The sequence below is a fragment of the Chiroxiphia lanceolata genome, chromosome Z (assembly GCF_009829145.1).
Source record: "Chiroxiphia lanceolata isolate bChiLan1 chromosome Z, bChiLan1.pri, whole genome shotgun sequence".
Taxonomy (NCBI): Eukaryota; Metazoa; Chordata; class Aves; order Passeriformes; family Pipridae; genus Chiroxiphia; species Chiroxiphia lanceolata.
The window spans coordinates 20670596-20689481 of NC_045671.1; the positions used below are offsets into that span (position 1 = coordinate 20670596).

The 18886-nt window shown below is 37.6% G+C and overlaps 1 protein-coding gene across 1 annotated transcript in view; it reads left to right on the top strand.

The window, feature by feature from the left end:
* The window catches only part of ARSB (arylsulfatase B), a 64964-nt gene that overhangs the window by 22133 nt on the left and 23945 nt on the right, over positions 1-18886 (top strand). Inside the window, exons 5-6 of the mRNA XM_032675173.1 lie at positions 9276-9519; positions 17306-17376. Coding sequence (XP_032531064.1) covers positions 9276-9519; positions 17306-17376 — 315 coding nt within the window. The remainder of the gene's footprint in view (positions 1-9275; positions 9520-17305; positions 17377-18886) is intronic.

The following is an 18886-nucleotide window of genomic DNA, read 5'->3' on the forward strand; positions in this document are numbered from 1 at the left end:
TCATGCTAGATTACATCTAGTTGATGGCTATAGGATGTTAGCAGCCTTTAGTTTCATTAACAGAAGTTTAAAAGGTTCCTTTTTCTCCTTATTTTGAAGATGCTTTAATTGAGTAACATATTAAAATACCCTGCATTATAAAATAAACTGAAGCTGTTTTTTTCTTCTGGTCTGTACTCACTTTAAAAATATTGCGTGGCTTTAGACAAGGCTTTCAAACAGAGCTTGGCATGGTTTACATATCAGACAGATGTGTGCTAGATCAGCTTACTGCAGGGGCCCTTGAGGAGAAATTAAAGGGTATGGGAGTTTTCTCTTGCAGCTTCAGAGAAATTCATCAATTCAAAAAAAAAAAAAAAGAGTTTAAGTACAGGTGGAAACAGAGAAAAAGAGCTAGGGCATGCCAGTGTTGGATTTGAAAAGTACTGTAGATACAGTAGGAATATTTGGCAAGTGTTTTGTAACCGTTTTCAGGAAAAAAGGACATGTGGGTGTTGGTAAACAGGAACCAGAAGTGCTATATTAGATATTTAAAGACTCTAATGGTTGGTTATAGATATCGTGAGTACATGATAAACAGATAGTGAATTGAGTTGTAATATCTAATTGTATTTATAATCCTAGATACTTAAAGTCAAGTTTTCTTCTTACTTTGCCTTTGCAGATGTACTATGTCAAATAATTTCTTTGTGCTGTGTTCTGAATAGGATAAAAAAGTGGTTGCATAGTCAAAGACTTTCTTGGTACACAGCCCTTGATTTTTTTCTCCCTCCTTTTTTTATATTTTTTGACTGATTCCTGGCTGGTAAATGTTGGCTGATTATTTTTTGCTCTGTGGATATGTGAGTTATATACATGCAGATGTATTAAACTTTTGATAGCTATTTTAAAAAATGAATGTAGGTATCCAAGGGAAGTATTTAAACTAATAAACTTCATTTGCATAAAGTATTTTGCATGTTTAATTTTGTATGTGTGGTATCAAGCAGTTTTTGGCTTCTGTTACTTACTGCTGAAGTTTATTTATGAAGAATTTGTTCTGCTTTGAGACATATACAGTGCAAAACAGCTCAGAAATACTTAACCCCTTGGATTGCTGTGCTGAAAGATATTTTTTTCTCTTAAGACAGTTATTTTTCTTGTAGGAAGTAATTAATTTCTGCTGTATTTTCTAGAGTTATTGTTATAAAGATTTTCCATGTTCTTAGATCACTCTTTGTTCTGCAAATGCTGAAACCAGTTGTTAAACTTGCCATGATAATTAGGACGTATACGTAGGATTACAGTTGTGATACTGTAATCCAGGTTGTATAATATGTAACACAAACTTAGATGCACTTTTATCATTGTCACAGAACGGAAGGTTTAAAATAAATAGAAGTTAAGGATAGTTTATGTAAACCATGCATATGTTTATGAGGTATTCTCGCTGTCTAACACGATTTGCACAGTAAATGTAGTCAGCGAGTGATTTTTTTTCTGGTGAGAAGGCTATGGGTAGCCTCTTATTATTTGAACTAAAAATATATGAAGACTGAAAAGAAATGCTGGAGTGAAAAGTGCTTAGTAACAGCACCAAATACAGTCCTGGAAGAATCTGTGGAGAAATTCCAGGAAACCCTCTCTCAGGAGCTTGTCTAGAACAATTTGCCAGGCATGTCTATGGGACTGTGGTGTGTAGCTCAGTTGTGGTTGAAAGAAGAATGCAGTTACCTGAGTAGTCACCAGGGAGAAAAAAAAAGTATGCTCTGTTAAAAAAAAAAATTACTTTTCTATAGTGTAATTGAAACGAGGCCTGGTCCTCTGCAGGGAGCATACTGTTTCTTTTGGAAAAAAAAGGCAAAAGAAAATTTTTAATTGACACACTTAAGCCCTAAGAGTTGACAAAAAAGCAGTGAGGAAGATCTTTAAATAAAGACAGTTTCTGGCCTATTTGCAGAGAAAATAGTACCTTTATTCTAGACCATTCATGTCTAGAAGCTGCTGAGATAGAATGTGCAGGGAGTAGAAGCTGCAGGAAGGAAGTTGCTTGGGCCACTTGTCCACATGGTGGAGAAGTTAGGATGTTTGCCATACTGTACTTAAGTAGTCTTTGGAAACTCTTATTACAGTGTTTTTCTCACCATCCAAAAAGTAAAACATAAAGGCTTCTTTATAGCTTTTTTAATATTTTTCATTCCACTACATAGACAATAACGATTATTTTGTGCATACAACTAGGCGAAATTAAGCTTACATTCTTAGAGAACTGGCCTTATACAATATTACAGTCTTGTTTCCATTTAATTTGTCCTCCCCACAGTAAATTTCAAGCCCATTGATCAGTTTAAACTGAATTTCTCAGAGGAGTGAGCTCTGATGCTCAAAGTTTTAGCAAATCTGTTAATGCTATTCATATTGCCCCTGAGTTCTGTAACCACTGTGGACATGGCAAGGAATGTGCACAGGCAAAAGATATTTATCATCCTGAGGAGGACATTTGTCAGAGTTCATTCTTAAGTCAACACTTTTCCATTTTTTTGGTTTTCCACTATCTAATGAGGTACAAACCCCAAATGAAGCTTTCTCCATAATTTTGAGTATCTATTACCAGTGTGGGTTATCTTCATAGTACAAAGCAGACTGTACAGCTTCAGTTCCAGGGTAATTCTGTAAAACAGTGAGTCCATCTGAAAACTTGAATCCATGCTTCATTAGTTACTGCTCTCAGAATTCTTTTATTGCTGTTTTTTATTGTCCATCTCCTCTTTAAAGAACTCTTAATCATTACACTGCTTACTAATTACATACATCCCACATCACTGCATGTATACACTGTGCTAGTCAAAATGGCAGCTGGCAGCTCTTCAGAGAAGTGTTTGGGAGAAACAGAAGGGCCTCTCTGTTTAGTTTTGTTTATTGATTCCTTTAAAAATTCCTGCAAAACATCTTTTACAGTTTAGAAATTACAGATTTAACAAATTAAACCGTTTCTCATATGTATGACAATGAATATTAATTACAAAAGCAGATGTTTGTGAGAAGAAAATATTTGCCTTTATTTTTAAAGGTATTCTGTATATTCAAGACACACAAGCTTTATTTTGCATTTATTTTTCTTATGCTGAAAGGTTTTTATTAAATAATTTTTTAAAAAGAACCTTTCCTCTTCATTATCTTTAATATGAAAATCACAGTAGTTTGAAAGACAGACACCTGCTTTTTGAGAATAGATTATATTTTCTGTGTGGGAAATATGTCCTATTTTTGCCCAAATTCTTTTGAGATGGAGGTACTATGTACTTCTGTTGTTTCAATTCACTTCATTAAAATGTCTTAATGTGAACAATGTTGTATGGACTTTAAGATGAATGAGAAAGTGATTAAGTGTAAATAGAAGTATGAAAGAACTAGTAGAAATAGTCCTTTAAGAAACAATGTTTTTCTTGAAGGCATATTTGAGTAATTGCTAGAGTTAGAAGAAAAACAGTTAATTTTTTCACAGATATTTTAATTAAAACAGATGACAGAAGTTCTTACTTCAAAACTTTAGTTTTGTTATAGCAGTGCGTGATATTTACAGAGGATCAACTTTGCCAGTACTTTAAAAAGTATTCAAGAGGTTAAGGTACTGTGAATGACTATTTTGAAGACAAAAGTTATTTCTTCTGAAGAGTTTCATGTCAATCTATTTTGTCAGGATGCATGTCCCACAGGTACATTCAAATGGAGAAACTAACAGGAAATGTGGAGGTGTTTGGGATTTAGAAGCACAGCATTGGTTTAAGGGGAGCTTCAGAACTACTGATTTTGTTAGCTTCAGTTCCAATAAAATTATTCAGTGTGATAATTTTTTTTGTACGTTCAGTTTATATTAGGTTCCTGCTCCTTGGGTACTGAAGGACAACACAGAATAAAAATAGAATTACACTTGTAGCCCAGACAGCCAACTGAATCCTGGGCTGCCTGAAAAGGAGTGGGGCCAGCAGGTGGAAGGAGGTGATTCTCCCCCTCTGCTCTGCACTTGACAGATACCACCCAGAGTACTGTGTACATTTCTGGTGTCCCCAGCATAAGAAGGACAAGGAACTCTTGTAGCAAGTCCGGAGTGCCACAAAGTAGATAAGAGGACTGAAACACTTGAAGACAGGCTGAGAAAGTTGGGGCTGTTCATCCTGGAGAAGAGGAGATTGCATGGAGACCTCATAGCAACCTTCCAGTATCTGAACGGAGCCTACAGGAGAGGCAGAGAGGGACTCTTTGTCAAGAACTGTAGTGATAGGACAAGGAGTAATGGGAAAAGATGGAAAGAAGGGAAATTTAGCTTAGATATTAAGATGAAATTTTTTACATGAGAGTGGTGAGACACTGTAACAGGTTGCCCAGGGAGGTTGTGGATGCCCCAAACCTGGCCTTGAGCAACATAGTCTGGTGGGAAGTGTCCCTGCCCATGGCAGTGAGGGTTGGGACTAGGTCCATTCCAACTCCCTTAACATTCTATGATTCTGTAAGTTATGTAAATTGGCAAAGGATAATAATATTAGAGATGAGCTTGGATTTTGTACCTAGGGACTCTTCTGACCAGTTCCTGACCTCAAAAGTATTTATTGCACATGTTGTTTATGATTACACAGACTTGTTTGCGATCAATGAGATTGATGTTGATTCAGTGTTGATGGAAACTACCTTTTAAAGGCCAGGATGCTTTGTTGCTCTCTTTTATTCTGTTGTTTTGCCATTTACCCTGCATAATCTTCTGTGCAATTTTTTGTTCATGGTGGTAATGCCTGCTACAAACTCTGTTTCAGCTCCTTCTTTTATCAGTGAGACTGTCTCTCCCCAAAGTTCTCTTTTGCTGTCTCAAATTTCAGCTTGTAGAGGAAAATTCTGTCAGAATGGAAATAAAGCATCTCGGTACCCCTCTCCTTAAAGTAACACATACGAGTCTTATGTATATATATAATAATAAATAAGAGTGGTTAATACTGTGAGAAAATAAAGGTAGCTAAACATCTACCAAAGCAAGCCAGCCAACAAGCAACAAAGCTCTTTAAAAATGTGCAATCCTTCCATTCAAGAGAGCAAACAAAGCTTCATAAATTAGGTAGGTAATGCTTATGCCAAGTAGCATAATTTCTAAGTATAGCCTTATTCTCTTCCCTTTCATAATTTCGGTAGGGACGAGAGCTGGTTAGATTTTTTTAATTCCTGTAGTATCTTGTGGGTACTACTGCAGTCTAAATTATATAGATGGAGTTACAAAAATGATTCTTACAGATAGGAAGCATCTACTCACTACATTTTCCAAACTATTTCAGTATTTTTAATGATAATCACATTTGATGTTTGTCTCCAGGAGGAAGAGAATAATTAAGTATCATGCTCGGGGGAGGTTTGTGTTTTTAGCTGAAGTAGCAAGGCTGAAGCTTTAATAATAGGCAAACCAAGGCCACTAGCTGTGGGTAGCTTGATTCCAAAAGCTTTGCTCTGGAGACTGTCTTCTGAGATAAAGTATTAGGATGAGTCATGGAGAGAAACAATTGCAAAAATGGATGATAAATCATTTGGAAAATATTGTTTTAAAATGGATTTTGAATTGGATATGAAGCCAGTGTAAAACATGAAGGAACAATGATCTCATTTGTCTCATACCTAAGTGGATTTTAAGTGTGTGTTTTAAACTAGTAGGAGTTTCCATATGGACTTTGGAGTTTGTTCCATATCTGAAATACTTAGCTAAAATAATGTAAAGAGTTAGTGAGGATTAACTTATTTGGGAACATAAATGAATGGCTGTACTTCCACAGATGAAGGATTTGTCTAGCCAAGCACCTCCTCACTATGGCAATGCCTGGTAGCACATATCTGGGAAAGAGTACTGGGGCTAATCATTTGGGCCTTTCACCAGAAGTTTTGTGAAAACTTTCAGATCTTCATCAGTTTGTGACTGAAGAAATTCCTGAGACTGAGGTGATATATTTTCATGTAAGAACTATAAATTATTTTTTCATATTTTCATCCAGTGGCGTTCTGAAGCTTTTAGCATCAATTGTCTACACCTGCAGCTCTATCTTAGAGGAAAGATATCTGAACATGGTATATCCATGACACGTACACAGCCGGTACCCATTCTGTCTCTTGCTGTCCAGACATACTCTTGTAATTTAGACTGACAAGAACACCCATTACGGTTCTGTAGTGGTTGTTCATGCCTGCCTTTCTGCTGTGTCTATACTCCATGCAATCAGTGGCTTCTTGTTTATTCCCTCCCCATCCTGATTGTTTAGTGGTTAGCTTAATATTTTATCAATGCAGACTCCATTTACTCTCTTATACGGATCTGAATCATGGGTCATCTACCGCCACCACCTGCGACTCCTGGAACGCTTCCATCAGCGCTGCCTCCGTTCAATCCTAAACATCCACTGGTCAGATTATGTGACCAATACATCTGTTCTAGAACAAGCAGCAATCACAAGTATTGAAACCATGTTACTGAGAAAACAGCTGCGTTGGGCAGGGCACGTCTCCAGGATGAAGGACCACCGCCTCCCTAAGATCTTGCTCTATGGTGAACTTGCCACCGGCTGCCGCAAGAGAGGAGCCCCAAAGAGAAGATACAAGGACTTCCTGAAACAACATCTCAGCCTTGGCCATATTGATCGTCATAACTGGTCTACTCTGGCCTCCAATCAGGAGGCCTGGAGACACACCACCTATAATGCTGCTGCTGCTGCTTTTGAGAAAGCACCCAGGATCACCCTTGAGGAGAAAAGACAACACCAAAAGAATCGTGCCTTGCAGAATACACCACCTAAGGAGTCTTTCTGCTGTGCCTTTTGCAACCGGACGTGTCTATCTCGTATTGGCCTTTTTAGCCACCAATGCGCTTGCAACAAACGTGGGTAGAGCCCTTCCCAAATCTTCATTCGCAAAGCCTAACCATGAAGAAGACAGACTCCATTATGGTCTTTCACTACTGTGTAACCAACTCCTCTTTAACAGATTGTTGATATTTGAAGTCCTTGATAACAGTTCAGACCATGTGGAAGGTGCCACTAATGTGTCACTGCCAGTGACACATCAGTTCTGTTCTGCCTACCTGGAAAGGAAACAAACTTCAGTAATCAAAACAGAAACCATCCTTTTCCCCCTACAACACTTGTGTGATAACTCAGTCAAGAAATTAGGCAGGGAGTAGCACTTGAACATGAATACCGGAGGAACTTCCTTGCCACTCTGTCGCTGATAATCAGGAATAAAAAAACCCTCATGTGATGTGCTGCTGTTTAACAGACAGTAAGTAGTCTGTGATCATCATCATGGCCAGTCTTTGCGAACAAAGATTTGGGAAAGGTCTTTACCCTTCGAGCCTGCGCAGTGGCTTTTTTAGGTGAGACACAGTGTGCGCTGAGCTGAGCCCACCCTTTAATCCTAAGGTTCATCTGCCGGGGCCGAGTGAGCTTGGACAGTGGCAGTGAGGTCCTCAGGACGTAGGTTTGTTTAGAGTGACCTTCTCTTAGATGGATGGCCTTACAGGGCTGATGAGCTCCATCTGCCCAGGGGAGTTCCCTGACCGGGAATCGAACCTGGGCCGCGTCTGTGATACAGATAAGGTATTTAGCATACCTAAGTTCTGATCCCACTGTATGTTCAAACTGTGCTCTAATACAGTGTAGATAAGTTGCCTTTTATTCTAAGGCCACCAAAGATTAAAATCTTCTGAAAGCTCTGTCCCATGAGTATCCCCGACAAGAATTCCTGTTTATATTACAAGTAGAAGAAATTGTTGAAACTGGTTTGAGGGTTTTTTTGTGGGTTTTTTTTTGTTTGTTTGTTTGTTTGGGGGTTTTTTTTGGTTTTGGTTTTTTTTTTTAATGTAATTGGAACTTCTTTAAGTTCTCAGAGCTCAACGCTGTTGTGTGAGAAGTATTGGTAGAGCTCTGAATTCTTTTATTTTTAACCCAAGAGTGCAGGACACATGGGCAACCCTACTGGAAGCTAATTGGGCCATAGAACACTTCACACTTTTCAAATCATTCTCTATTTACCAAGTGCTTCATTTAGCTTAGGCTTCCACCTTTCAAAGTCTTCACAGAGACATCTAATTTGTTCCTTAGTAGGACAAATATGGTCTCCTGTGTGCAGTAGAAAGATGTTCAGTGGCAGTTTAGTTGGTCCTAATTAATGAACCAGAAGGGAGATAATTTTATTGTGGTTACAGTGAAGTTCTTCTGTAAGGTCTTGGATATGTTTCTTCTTCATGTTTCTTCCCTCGAATTCCTGGTTTTTAATCAGAAAATACAATATGAACGTGTCAAATTACACTGGATGTCAGTTCAACAATTACTATTGGAAATTTTATTAAAATACAGGAAAATTATGCTTAAAAGAGTTACCAGCAATGACTCTTCTGAGAACATTACAGTAGGTTTGAACAAGAACAACTGTACAGCAGAACTAAAAGTAACTTCAAAGAATCCTTAATTCTCTTAACTTCAAGAATCTGGATTTTATTCTAAGTGTAGAAGTTTGGTCAGAGACAGTTAAAAGAAGCATTCCATGAGCTATCTCTAATTCACATAGATATTTCTGATTTACTGTAGTCACAATGCAACTTTTTCTGTAACCATCTTATATTTTATTCTCACCAGACAATAAATTCAGTATATTTCAGAATCACTTAACTATTTTAACTAGTTTCAACTCATTTTGTTGAAACTAGGGCTATCTCCCTCTGCCTGAGAGACTCTCTGTTTTGTCTGACATTACAAATCAATGTGCTGCCTAAAAATCTAGGGGAAAAAAATGCTTCTAAACTAGGAGTACGAGTACAGTCCTGAGACTGCAATAACAGGTTTCCATTTTAAGCGTACTATACGACTTTGGAAACCAGAGTATACTGAGTCTAATGATGGCATTGACAGCAAATCTTCTTGTGGTCTTTAAATTAGTTGGAACTAAATTTTTTAGATCTTTGATTCTGGCAGCTTTGGGTTCCTAAAGGTACTTTGAATCATGGTCAGAAGTTGCTCTCAGCAAAGTCTTTCTAAATCATTGTCTTGTCGTATGGTATTATTTCTGCCTAGCAATAGCTTTTCATTGTAGTAATTTGTAAGTGTTAACTAACATGTTTGTTACTTGCTCTGAATGTGTGACATTAACAGCACTATCCAAGTACTCTCATGACAGGGCTGTATAGTGAAAATATTTGTTCAGTAGATGAGTAAGTGTTGTGGGGAGGATTGTTCTTTTTCTTTCTTACCGGGAATTCCTTTTATTTACCTGTTTTTCAGATAATGGAGGACAGACTTTGGCAGGTGGGAATAACTGGCCACTGAGAGGGAGAAAATGGACCCTCTGGGAAGGAGGAGTAAGAGGAGTAGGCTTTGTTGCAAGTCCTTTGCTGAAACAAAAAGGTGTAGAAAGTCATGAACTCATCCATATCTCTGACTGGCTGCCAACACTGGTGCACCTTGCTGGAGGACATACCAATGGCACTAAGCCCTTGGATGGCTTTGATGTTTGGAAAGCTATCAGGTAACTTGCATGTCAAATCACCAAGTCAGCATTCTGGTATAAGAGTTTAATCAGCCCAGAAAACAGAACTGGAACTAGGAGGGAAATATTATGTGTTCCTTTCCGTAAATAAAGGGAAGGTATAAGTGCAGTTAATTGTGCTGTCCGCGAGGGAATTATCCAGGTTGCAAATTAATCCTGGTCACAGATACAAAGCCTCCCTACAGCTTTAACTTGATATTTTGAATTTTTCAGTATAAACACAACAGTGCATAAGCATGGTATACTTTATCAAGAACACTCTGTGATCCCAAAGTATGTTAACTAATTTTGCGCAGCACGTAATATAAGTTAATTTTATGGACCAAGACCTGCTCTCTACAGAGCCCAGTTGGGTGTCTCTGTAGCATGCATCAGGAATTGGACATGTAAAAAAATCTATGCGGACATTTAACTCACTGAACACAGATTCCACTTTGATGGTTTTTTAGCTTAGTACAGGGCCTGGTACTGCTCAAAGTGTAACCATTTGCATAGGCCTGTATCATGCTGTCCAGTGGCTCAAAAAGTGTGTGACATCGAGTACAAAAGTAGAATGGACCTGGTTCCTGAGGGGTCATGATGCTGTAACTGATTCTAGCAAGCTGGAATGCTCAGAAGCACGGTGCAGATATGCTTAGGTGACTGGAGAAAAGAGCCAGTACAGCTCCAGCTGGGTAGATACTGTGACCAAACTACTTTTACTGGGCTCTGTCTGACTCTGTGCACCTCTCATGCTGGTGAGATTAACTGGGACATCCCAAACCCCATTATTTCACATAATGGAGTCTTCTGGGCATTAAAAGAAAAATGAGTTAAATCCCATACATTTTTCCTTTGGAAAAGATTAATAAAAGTGGTATCACAAATGCTGGATAGTGGGAGCTCTGGGCACATGTGAGTATGTGCTAATTACTGAAGCCTTGAGCTCAGCAGAGCAAGGAGAATAATAGAATGTAAAGAATAAATTAAATAGACATGAACTGGTAACAATTTTTTGCCCTGGGAATAAACTATCAAAAGAAACTCTGGTGTTACTCTTTGCAGTATCTTCAGTCAAGACTTACGTTCAGTCAGTCCTTCATCTTTCAAAGCCTTTCTTTTATTTCAGTGTTCTTTTATTCTACTAAAATAGGTGTATTGTATGGCTGTCTTCCAAGTGGAAGAAGATAACGATATGTATGATTGAGGCCAGGGACCATTAACTGCCAGGAAGGAATAGAGACTCCCATCCAGCCAGAAAAAGAAAAATGTTTTACTTGTCAGTGTTCCTATGGGAAAACTTAACATCAGCAAGATCCAGGGTACACCTAAACCGTAGGCTTTTCTTCTAGCTACCAGTGGAATTCCTGTCTACTTCAGGTTCTGTTTCAACTAGGTATTCTTTGCAATGGATCGATCTTCTCAGGTCAGGTTACTTCAGCAGGAGAGTTACCTGTTGGGAAGGATAGGTACTGCTGTGCCAGCACCCTACTGGCATTTGAGTCTTATGTCTTTGTAAAGGGAATGAATGCAATATTTACTGGCACTGCTGTAGGGAACAGGTGACCCCTCCTCCCATGGTTTTAGTTCTATCAGTAGAGGGCCTCTGTCTGGACAGGTAAAAAGTCAAAATTTTTAATTGTTAGGCTGGTCTTTGGCTGACCTTGCAGTCAAAATGTCAATTTTCACATGATTTTCCCATGTAATCAGGATAAATGAGTGTATTAAATTTCATGATCATAACTCAAAAGGTCACTTGAATATTGGATAGCAAACAATGAAGGCACAGTGCCCTTTTCGTGGCATCTGATGGAAAGTTCAAATATATTGCTTTTCTTGGACTAGGTGGCTAATAATGAGTGAAATTATAATTTGCTAAGATCCTAACTCATTTGAAAAAAGGAAATTGATAGCCACTCACCATGTTACATCTATGGGTTTTTTTTCAGTCCAGTCTAGTATAAATAGATGCACATGCTTCTTGTGAATCTTTCCTGGGTGGAGAGGGTACTTTAATCCTGAGCCTACTGTTTCTTATGTGTGTGTTCAAAAGAAAAAGATCATAAATTTGGAACCTTGATTTAGATATTCAAAACAATATATGAGACAGTGCAGGTATTCTCAGAAGTCACAAAAATATTGAATCTATTTCAGTGATATCTGTCTGTTAATGATCAGTATTTAAAGGATGTGTTCTTAACATGCTATTTATGTAACAATAGAAAATAATATAATGTAATAATTTGTAATAAAATACTATACCACTGTAAATAAATATTTATAAATTTAATACAATATAGAAATATTAATATGTCTACAAAACACAGAAATTAAACTCAAAAACATTAAATCCTAAGTACAAATTCTGAAATGCTAGACCAAAATGAACTTTCTGTCATGACTTAAAATGACTGGTAGTTCAAATTAGGAATCACATTAACATGACATTGATTAATATTAAGTTCTTGTGCTAAAAAGAAGTGCTGAGAATCACATATGTACCTAACTGTTCATTTCATGCCTGCTCTACTTAATTTTGACTTAAAGAACCAGAAGAAATTTAATGGTTAGGAGGAAATAGCATGAAAAGATGAAGTTCAGGAGCACATTTCTTGAGGACAAAAATACTTCCTTTTGCATTCTTTTTAGAAAGCTATGCTCTAAGTTACTTTCAGACAATGCATGAAACTGAGAAAACACAATATTTGTGTTCTCACTGTTTGAACACCTCATTAAAACTTTGCATGCTACTTAAAAGCTCTTTGACAGAGATTTGTACTCAAAAGCTTGTCTGCTCTTTCCAAATCAATCTGCTGACCCATTAGTGTAGGAAATACTGCTTCAACACTGTATCAGTGAGAGACGTAATAGAAGAGGAATGTGATTTCGTTTAAAATAGAAACTGAAAAAAGGCAGATTTTGCTGCACTCTCACAGCCTGACAGTCTTACCAAGAGACGTGTGTGTGTCTGAGAAGTCTGCCCAGCAGCCAGGCACTGGGGCAGAGGATTTCAAGCCATCCACCTGGCATCCCACCTCCATGATGCTTGTGAACAGATGTTGGATCCAGCATCTGTTGTTATGGTGGAAAGGTCTGGGCATGCCAGCTGTGAGGTCCTTCAAGCTGCTTCTGTGTTGTTCTTAGGCTGGGTACCATGCACAGGTCTGGTTGTGCCTGTTTGAATCCTTTTGATGCTGCTTCTATGTTCTGCTCCACCTCTGTGAGTCCGCAAGGGCCATCACTGTTTTGTCTCCAGATGTCCCTGTGGAACTGCTCAGATGTATTGCGGTCTTGCTAATGTGCTAGTCTGGATTGTCATTAACATGGGCTGTAACGAGGCCACTTCCCTGCTATGTGTTCATACTGTTGTCTCCACACACAGACCTTCCCAGTCTTTCTCCAGCTATACCAATCTTGGACTACTTTGTGCAAAATCCTGTTGAAGCACATTTTTAGACCAGTGCTTCATGATTTTTATTTTTCTTCAACTACCTTTGAAATGAAATTTAACTTCCTCTCTAACGTCTCTAACTTCTTTTTGAAAATAACTTAGGATAGTATCACTGTGTCAACCTATTTTTGGATAGCTACCAGATCTTTCCAGTCTCAGGTATTATATATAAACCTTTTACATAAATCATAGTAGATTCTCCTTTTCTAATGCCTTAGATTATCATGGTTAACACTACAATATATCTAGCACCTCTAAAATCATGTCATGTTACAAATTATTTCTGAAAATACGGTGATAATATCAATAATATATTTTACAAAAGTAGTAATTGAGAATATGAAAAACAGTACTAAAATGCAACTAGTCCGGGAATCTAAACTATACTGCATATTTCCAAGCAAGTATCTCAAAAGGCACTTGCATTTCTAAGAAACATCTGTTCGCCAGATGCTTGCTACTCTATTGAAGTTGAGATACTAGGCAAAATAGTTTTCCTTATGTAAAAATTTGCATTGGTTGACAATTTTTTAAATACATATCTTGATTTTCAGTACATGTCCATGCTCAAAAATGTATTTTTTTTTTGCATTAACATAAAAATGGAAAAGTAAATGGTAGAGTGTGTAAAGCAGTATGATAGCACATGAGAGATTCAGGATAAAATACTGGAAAAATAACTTATTTTGTAAAAGCTTATTAGTGAGCATAGGCTTTCAAGTTTTACATATTTTGCAGGGCAAGTTTCAATTTTACATTTGTGTAGTGTTGGAAATATCAGAATTGATTAGGTGAAGTAAATGAAGAAAGATCAGTTTGAATTCTTGTGTACTAAACACCTGTTTGAAAAAAACTTTCATTGTTTTGGTATAAATTAATGCTGAAGAAAGAGCATTGAAAGCTGAGAGTAATGTTTATTTCCAACATATCTGAAATATATTTATTTTATGAAAGCATTACAGATATGACCCAGAGAAATATGACAAGGTTATAAAGGCTGAGATTTTGCGGAGTGACACTGAGGATGTTTCTGTGCAAGATAAACATATTTACCCTGAAAAACCTTGCATTCCTTCCCAAGGACATGTTTAACAACAACAAAAGAGAAAGATTGCATGTAGATATTTGTTCGCATTCACTAAGGAATAATAGATCTTCTCATAAATGTTAAAAACTTTGCAAATGAGAAGATAAAGCAATGTTCTCAGCATAAACTAGCTGATTATCATACCAATGCTGAAATTACAGTGTATGCTTTCATTAAGCTGCTCTTACCTAGAGGACTGTTTTGGAAAACAGTAGCTTTTAACTGCTTAAATAATTAAGACATGTCTTAATTATTATACCATCAGACATGGTAGAATAATACCCAGACAAAACAAAAAGTTCCTTATTTTTAGGGAGAGGGATGAGGTATTAAAATATTGAAGTCTAAAAATAAACATTCTAAAATTAGACCATTGTAAGATATGGTTACACTGGCAGTTACTAAAACAGAAAGGCAGGTTTCCCTAGGGAATTTTGTTTCTTTGTTATTGTAGCTGTGTTGGCTAGACTATATTCCTGGTGCAAAATGTCCTTGCAGGACATCTGCCAAAGTGAATCTGTAGTAGAATCTGTGTGTGGAGTTTTGTAAGTGGGAAGGAGGACAGAGTTTAGGCATAGGGAAAGGGACCTCTGTTACATTGTGTAAATTCCCTACTTTTTGTCCCCAGAATGTTGTTTCTGTCTTCCTGATGTCTTTTGCTGTCAGACAGGTGCTTTCTTCAACATACAAGAAATGCCAGATTCTTTTCTCTGGATGTTGTTTTATGAATAATATGTGCTGGTTATAAGTTCAGTATCACTTAATAATGCTACAGAGCTTAATGCAGGAATGCCATAAGCTTCAGGGAGTATATCTCATGATTATATATAAATCACATTTCCAAGTTACTAATGCCATTATTCTATCCCAGAAAAAAAATGGATTCCATAAAAATGACAACTGCAGCATGAAAAACTTAAATCAGTGCAGGTGTAATCTTTATTTTTTTGTGTTCTACCACTTGTGCAATAATGTTAATAGCCATGTTTAGTGTATAATATGCACTGTCCACATTAAAAGTTATAAAGGAAATTAATCATATGATAGTAATACAAGTCTGCTTGAACACTGTAAATATAGTTGGTATAATCATAGACTCATATGGAATTGTAGAACAAGTTGGGTTGAAAGGGACCTTTAAAGGTCATGTAGTCCAATGCCCCTGCCATGGACAGGGACATCTTCAGTTAGATTAGGTTGCTCAGAGCCCTGTTCACTTGACCTTAAATGTGCCCCAGGGATAAATCGTCTTCTACCTCTCTGGGCAGCCTGTACCAGTGTTTCACTACCATCATCATAAAAAATTTCTTCCTTATATCCAATCTAAATCAACCCTTTTTCAGTGTTAAACCATTACCCCTTGTCCTGTCACAACAGGTCCTGATAAAAAGTCTGTCCCCATCTTTCTTGTAGGCCCTCCTCATGTACTGAAAGGCTGCAGTGAGGTCTCTCTGGAGCCTTTTCTTCTCCAGGCTGAACAACCCCAGATCGCTTTAGCCTTTCCTCATAGGAGACATGCTCCAGCCCTCTGATCACTTTTGTGGCCTCCTATGGACTTTCTCCAACAGGTCCATGTCTTTCCTGTGCTGAGGACCCCAGAGCTGGATGCAGCACTCCAGATAGGGTCTCACCAGAGCAGAGTAGAGGAGGAGAATCACCTCCCTCAACCTGCTGGTCACATAACACTATGTAAATACTGAATGGTACAATATGAATATTGAATGTATAAAGATAAGAAGTAAATAGGAGGAAGTTACTTCATTCTTCTGTATTTGTCTCTGGTGGAAGAGACTGAATTACTTAGCATAACTCTGGTGGTTTTACAATATACTGAGAAATGTAGATCCAGCTCAGAAACTGCAAAATAAGAATATCTTCCTGGGCAGTTACTGCAGAGTCAATGACACGCTATAAATTCACATCCTAGTGTAAGTTGTGCTAACTGGTTCATGTTACTGTTACCTATAAACAGATGGCAAAAGGCACACTTGGAAACAGCTGTCAGTGGAGCACATAGAGACAGTTAAGAGTTTATTAAATCTCAGGTAAAATTTGTTTAAATAAGGCCACGTGTTCCTTAGTTAAGAGTGTGACTACTGTAGATATTAGGGGGGTGCGTGGTGGTGGAATTAACCTTTCACTCACATTTTGGGAAAAATGTTTTTGTGGCAGTTTCTATACATTGAATTACTAACACTGTAGCTTAATTATTGTACTTCTTCTATATTAATTATAATAGTGTATTATCCGAACACATTTAATCTTTCATCCAGTTCTCCATGTTAGTTTTGTACTTATTCAAGATGTGTAGCATCCAGAAATGGTATTAGAAATGCAATAGAACAATATTAATTTTAATTATTTGTTCCTGAAAATTTTAAATTACAGGTAAATATTGTTTAACTATATATTTTATGTATTAAAATAATTGTAATTTTTTAGCTCTCAACTAAGTTTATATTACCTGACATTTTTATTCTTAGTGTCAAGCAACTTAGGGGCCCTGGTTGAATTTTTGTGTCTTAAGTGAAGCTCCATAATGAAAACAAACAGTTTAAATTATTTGGAAGTTTCTAAAAGGATGTGTTTAGGTTCACTATCAAATAATAAAATACTGTTGTGTCTTGATGTTGCCAAGGTTCTTTCTAGTTATGTCTTCCTACTCATGCTGCCCTTTATAAGGAGTAAATTTTTTTTTCCACTTAACTAAGAAAATTTGTGGGTAAGTTCAAAGGCTTATTCCACACCATCTTTATGTAGTCAATGGCTAGAAAAAGAAGGATGATTTTTTTTTTCAAGAAGGTTCAGAGTATCTAAATAATCCTTGTGAGATCAATTACAAATCAAAGGTGGGTTTTTTTGTGGGATAGCGATGCCTGTGGTGTTTTTTGAGGCACCCAGCCAAAATGCTTTCAGCACTAGTTCAGGTATGCAGAGAGCATAGCAAATGCCATACCAGCTTATGCTGTGAAATTTGATTCTTAAAGCTGATTTTTGTAAAACTGTGCTTTGGTAGGGCCACTTCTCTGCTCTGTAAACTTATGAATAATCCCCATAATCACCAATGAAATTAGGGGAAACTTATAAGGGCAAAAGCTGTTTCTACTAGGCTGGAAAAGAGCGTTCAGATTAAAGTTGATAGTAATTAATTTATAGATGGGAGCTCACTCTCTATTAGGATGAGAAAAAGCCAGAATCTTAATGAGCTGTAGTAGGAAATTAATATTTCCTTTTGAAATCTCTCTTAGTGAAGGAAGACCTTCTCCCAGAGTGGAACTGCTGCACAACATAGACCCGATGTTTGTGGACGACTTCCCATGTGAGTATGCTATTGATTGCTCAGGATTTATTAAACATACAGTTTATCTTCTGAACACTTCTTGTTTTCTGTAAGTGAAGTATTTCCTTCTAGGTGGAACAAAATATAGTAGGCTGTCTTTCGCTTTTAAGCAAATAGCTTTAAAATAGAGAAACATCGTCCCCCAGATGCTGTGAGTACTTAATCATGACCAACATGCACTTCCTACTTCAGAGAGCTCTGAAACCCTGGTGAGTAATGAATAAAGTACTTTGGGACATGGAAAGGTTGAGGAGCAGCCATGTGCCTGAGGTGCACAGGGAGGCACACTGCCAAAAACCCCTTCCAAACCCTCTCTTCAGTGTTCCAAATGAACTGCTCGCCCTAAAGCATCTTGATAGAGCTATATAATATGACCTTGCAAATGGAAAACTTCAGTTTGTGAGAAGCTGACAAGTTCCAAGCCTTGTGATTGCATTTGTTCCATAATCACGTGGGTTGGATCTTCAATGTCACGATCACATGAATTGGAGCTGAAGTTTGCTAATTCTATAGCTCTGTAAGCACCATCTGTTTTATGATTCAACATTATTAGTTTGCTAAGGACTACAGACTTTTGAGGCAGACATTTTTTTCATACAGAACATTGGAACAGGTCCTTTCCAGTGTTTTTATAGCATTTCTGTATTTCATTAAATAAAGAAGTGAATCCAGGCAGAGGAAAAGTAGAGCAATGAGACAGTGATGTGTTGCCAGCAAGGCAAATACACATTGTGCTGCAATAACTGGATGGAAAGGGGTAAGGTGGCGTTTTGCAATGCACATCTGGTTCTGCGATGCTTTTCTGAGAAGGAGCAAGATTGTGCCTATCTAGTGCTGACTGGGCAGCACTGCCTGCAGATAATTCGTACATACGGATTGAATTAAGTTGTAGCTACTCCAATTTCCCTTCAAAGAATGCTCAGTGAGTATGCTCAGTAGCATTCCTAAGTGTTGTTATGTCCTGACGTGGTGTTCTCGGGCATACATCAGAGACCATCTTTTCCCTGTGGGAATGGCCTATGATTGAGCTCAGCAGAAGTGTTTAAGTAGACAAATTCCTGGTGTAAACAGAAGTGGGACAAGCAGAGGTTTTCAGAACCCTGAGCTCTTTGGAAATGTCACCAGATTCCTTTCATGATGCCATGATCTGATAATCCTTCTCTGTTTGCTACATGCATCATAACTTTAGTTTTTGTGTGCATTGCATTGTGGGCGGGGAGTGGGGCACGTGGTGAGAAGCTGTAATACCATAACTCTTATGCTAGATGAGGTGTGGTTTTTAAGTGTCACAAACAGAGGAAGGTACATGCATGCCTGTAAATTTACAATGTTTTTATGTACCATTCAAAACTAGATTATAAAAAACAAAAACTTAATTCTTCACCAGTGTGTTCTTATGCCCCATATAGGGTTTCCTTGTCTCTTTTCAGCAAAGGCCTATACTTTTGGCAAATTGCTTTGTGTGTCTTAGTGAAATTATGCTTTGTCA